This window comes from Glycine max, chromosome 11 (genome assembly GCF_000004515.6).
Source record: "Glycine max cultivar Williams 82 chromosome 11, Glycine_max_v4.0, whole genome shotgun sequence".
NCBI lineage: Eukaryota > Viridiplantae > Streptophyta > Magnoliopsida > Fabales > Fabaceae > Glycine > Glycine max.
In genome coordinates, this window is record NC_038247.2 from 35,073,361 (window position 1) to 35,078,097 (window position 4,737).

The 4,737-nt window shown below is 31.8% G+C and overlaps 1 protein-coding gene across 1 annotated transcript; it reads left to right on the top strand.

Annotated features, from left to right (window-relative positions):
* The first annotated feature begins 448 nt into the window (after positions 1-448).
* Positions 449-2,535, top strand: LOC112998397 (topless-related protein 2). The gene is made up of 4 exons (XM_041006870.1): positions 449-725; positions 1,289-1,416; positions 1,540-1,774; positions 2,325-2,535. The coding sequence occupies exons 2-4, from the start codon at positions 1,343-1,345 to the stop codon at positions 2,385-2,387; spliced, it is 372 nt and encodes a 123-aa protein (XP_040862804.1). The 5' UTR covers positions 449-725; positions 1,289-1,342; the 3' UTR covers positions 2,388-2,535.
* The last annotated feature ends 2,202 nt before the right edge of the window (positions 2,536-4,737 follow it).

A 4,737-nucleotide genomic window follows, 5' to 3' on the forward strand; every position in this document is an offset into this window, starting at 1 on the left:
CAGCTAGGTTAGCTTTTCTTCTAACACGAGAATGAGATGTCTATTTTCTTCACGAGAGGATAAGTTGAATGCAAAGAGGGACAAGTGTGGAAAATCAAAATGACAACAACTTGAAAATTTGATTCAACAATAATCACTACTAAAAATAGCATTTATTACGACGCGTTAACGACGACGGTTGACAAAAACCGTTTTAGAAAAATATCAAGGGCCAAATTGTAATAAATTTATTAATAACAAAAATAGTTTTAAAATACCCGTTTTAAAATTATGAGTTTAAAGACGGGTTATTTGAAAAAACGTCGTTATTGAATGTTACATTTTTTTTATTTTTCTCTCTCATGAGACAATTGTACGTTAGCTTTTATTGTGACTTTCTCTCTCTCGCCTCGGGCAACGCATATTTTCGCTTCCCTCTCTCTGCCTCTTTCTCTTCCCTCTATCTGCCTCTTTCTCTTCTCTTCGTTTCTGATAGAAGCCATGATGAATAAGCTTTTATCTTCTTCTTCTTCTTCTTCCCTTAATCTCATCAAACCCTTTTCTTCTCTTCTCCATCGATTTGATTCCGCCAAATTCTCATCAATGCGTTGTTCCTTCACCTCAATTTCTTCCAAGCATGAAACCTCACCCCCTCCATTATCGAAACCCTACCATCCCTTATCCCATCTCCGTCTCCGCTCACTCTAAATCATTTCCAAAAACCACCATAGAATTGGAGAAAAACGGTATGTATCAACTTTCTTATTGCTGCTGCCTGCTTAGATAAGGTCTCCATAGAATTCTTTTTTTTTTTAAAAAAAAGAAGATAAGAACGATATCTTTGAGGGGCATGAGGCAGCTGTATATTCTGTCTGTCCTCATCACAAGGAGAGCATTCAGGTACAAATATGATATGATATGTTTTCTACGAGTTTATTCTTTGGATTTTGTAAGTTATAATCTCATGGATTGTTCCTCTATAATTTTACCTATGGGCAGAGTGATCTCTTCTTTTAATTTATTGAACTATAAAACCAAACATGTCTCTTTTATTGTGATCATTAGAATATTACAGGTATAACTACTTCCTTCCCTCTCCACATATTGTAATCTTGCTTTCCATCTTTCTAGTGCCAACTTCCATTCCATGCTTTTAATTTTTTCATTATTTATTTGGTTCTAGGAAAGCCCAAGAGTGTTCCTTGTATTTACATGAGTTATGAGTACATATTATTGATAATTGTATTATTCTATTAATTAATAAATATTGCCTTTAATCTAACTAAATGTTGTCATTGTAATTTTGCAGTTTATATTTTCAACTGCCATTGATGGCAAAATTAAAGCTTGGTTATACGATAATATGGGTTCTAGGGTTGATTATGATGCCCCAGGTCATTGGTGTACTACAGTGCTTCATAGTGTTGATGGAAGTAGGTAAGAAGGATTTGAGTGCGGATAAGTATTTAAGTTTCGTGTTCAATGGATAATTGAATTTGAGATGTATTAAATAAAACTGTATTAACATGTCTTCCTATTTATCTTCCATTATTTCTATAGACCGTTTTCTTGTGGAATTAGTAAAGATGGAGAGTCATTTCTTGTTGAATGGAATGAAAGTGAAGGAGCCATTAAGAGAACATACAATGGGTTCAGAAAGAAATCCACTAGTGTTGTGCAGTTTGACACAACCCAAAATCAATTTTTGGCTGCTGGTGAAGATGGCCAAATCAAATTTTGGGATATGGACAACATTAATCTTTTAACAAGCACTAATGCAGAGGGTGGACTACAGGTGGAGTTAACTTTTTTAAGTCTTTTGGAATATAGCTTACACTTTATAAGACATTCCTTATATAATTGTATGAATCTATTAAGACCCTTCTGCTGTTAATGTTAGTCCTGTCAACTGTAAAGTAGAAAAGAGCTCACCTGCAGGCCTTATCCAATTCTTGTATGAATCTGTCCTTGTAAACTCTGAATGCCTGATTTTGATGCTAGCATGATGACTATGATATACTAGTCATAGTTTAACAATTAGAAATTTATATTTAAGCATTAAAACTAATGTTTCATTTCTATTAATATTTGTGCAAGCATGTTGGATCAGCTTGTTATTTTTCTAATTTCTTCTACTGGTATCTTAATTCCACTATGTCATACCCTTGCATATCGTAGAGGACTTAACATCTTTTGGATATCTTTATTATTTGATGTCTGTATTTCTTTGTGAAATTATTCGATTTAATTTATTTATTTGAAGTCACTTTATTAGTCATGAATTATGTACTGTGTCTTAATACTTGTTCACAACTCATTGATTGGTTTTGCCATTTTCAACGAAGAATGAAGTCAATACCACAAGTCAAGATGCGGAGAAAACTAGAGAACTGTGGAAGATGGAGTAGATAGAGCTAAACCATGGCAACTGTCTGAAATTGTGGTTGCTGATGTTTTGGCACTAGGTTCAAATGGTATTCAGAAGTTGTGGAAGTGGGCTCGTAGTGAAAAAAATCTCAATGGGAAGCTAATGATAATTCTTCTCTTATCCTTAAAGTGCATTGAAGTTGCAATTACAATTTTGCATGTCATTCTAAATTTCCTGTTTTAAAACTGAAACCTGAAATTAAAGTACATTAAAGCTTAAAAGTGCATTAAACCCACAATATTTGGCCAATTGATTAGTAACAAATACTCTATTCTAAATTAAACGAAACTACAATGCCGGACTAATTGCTTAAAGACTTAAAGTGCATTAAAGTTGATTTAAATATATATGTGCACAATAAATGCCTATGTTCAGAATCAAGGAAAAGAGAGGCACCGCATTGTCTGATATGAAATAATGGCCTTTGTTTATTTGTTCAATAATTCAATTTTAGTTTTTTTAGTGATATTCTTTATTGCAATGTAATTTTATTTTGATAATTCATATAATAAAAACTGATATTCAAACTTAACGTTAATTATTAAGATAAAACTCTAATTTTAATTGATAAATATAGTTGTAAAAAATAAATTCTTATGTTACTAAGTCTCAAAACATGGAAACTACTGATAGCAAATAATGCTTTTGTTATTTTTTAAATTTAATATTTTTTTTATCAAAATAACATTCTAAGACGATGATTAATTAATGACCGTCTTAGAAAGTTACATTTTTAAGACGGTGATTAGCTAAGCAACGTCTTGGAAAGTTACCTTTCTAAGACGGTCGTTAGCTAACGACCGTCTTAGAAGACAACGTTTTTCTAAGACGGGTTTTATAGGTTTGTCATAAACTTTCGACAATGTTAGATTCGAAGACGGTGTTCCACCGTCTTTGTATGTTAGTTTCCACCGTCTTTGTTTGTGTTTTTTGTAGTAGTGAATATTTTGAAATCAAACAAATAATAATACAATATATGTTAAATTAGTTTTTAATTTAATGGGAAAATATTATTAAAAATGATCCAATAAAACATAAGCATAATAAGAAGATAATTTATTTGTGGACAATATAAAATATCAAGGTGAAGTGTAAGAAAAATAATAATTACTAATACAATTAATAAAAATTTATAACTATTGATTACAATAAAAAAAAACTATTTTTTTTGTCGTATATCTTTATAAGAGATACAGTAAAAGCTAGTTTTAATAAATAATATTTTTTTGTAAAAAAAATTAAAATAACTTTATAGCTAACAGCTACAAGGAATCAACCTAACACGGTCTTTGATTCCAACAAATTGAAAAAAAAAAGATTGGCGAGAATATGGATTAGTCTTTTTTTGATTTAATGAGAGGCTCTGTTAGGAGAGAGAGAAAGACACAAGATGCATGTGTACCTCTCTAATAGAAACTTCCACGAATGGTGAGGATTTCTACTCTCTAATCCTAAGTTTGGTCCATTGTGGAGAATCTTTTCAAGTACGGGCTATTTTCTCGGCATGCCACGTAGGTTGGGATTGGGCTTTAATATGGACTGTATGCTCCCAATATATTTTGATCCATCATCTTGAATGTTGCAATAGAGAAAATCAAAAGCTGAATCGTTTTCTGTCAAACAAGCATAGAAATGAATTTAGAAACTTGAAACAGCAGACTAACAAAATGAAGATTGCTGCCACTATCATTTAAAAGTTATAAACACAAGTATTTTCTTCAAGCAATGCCATTTCACATGAAAGATTTTTCATGAATCTAATACAAATTATATAGCACCAATCAGACGAGAAAAAAAAATTTAAGTTAGAAAAGATAAGTGAAAGAGAGGTAGTGGAAGAACCATGCTCCGTAAAAAATGCCTTTTTAAATCAAAACAAATGTACCCAATACTTTTGTAACATTTTTCATTTTTCCATTTTGTTATGGTTAAGTTCCTACCTCCCTGCTTCCCATCCAAAGTAAAATTTATAGATTAATGAGAGGAATAATAACCTGCTTCAAGATCCAGCATTCCCCATACATAAAGGCATCCCCCATTCATCCTTTTATACATGAAATATACAGAGACTAGAAAACTAAAAGGAGAAGTAAAATAACCTGCTTCAAGATCCAGCATCTGAATAAGCATGAATGTGATGTTAACACCAACAACAACAAATGAATATTCCCACACTGATAGATCTCCTTCATGCTTCCGTAAAAGGTCTTGAAAGGGTTTCTACAAAATGAAACGTTCAAGCCTTATGATTAAGATAAATGAGTAGCAAAGACTAATTTATACTTAGGTTGACCCGAAAGTTCTTGGAGGATTGAACCAAGACTAGAGTA

Excerpts from the sequence above, each read along its gene's own strand:
- LOC112998397 (XM_041006870.1), top strand. The coding sequence starts at position 1,343 with ATGGGTTCTAGGGTTGATTATGATGCCCCAGGTCATTGGTGTACTACA. Across the intron at positions 1,417-1,539 it reads CATAGTGTTGATGGAAGTAG|ACCGTTTTCTTGTGGAATTA; the intron begins GTAAGAAGGATT and ends TTATTTCTATAG. Across the intron at positions 1,775-2,324 it reads ATGCAGAGGGTGGACTACAG|AATGAAGTCAATACCACAAG; the intron begins GTGGAGTTAACT and ends TTTTCAACGAAG.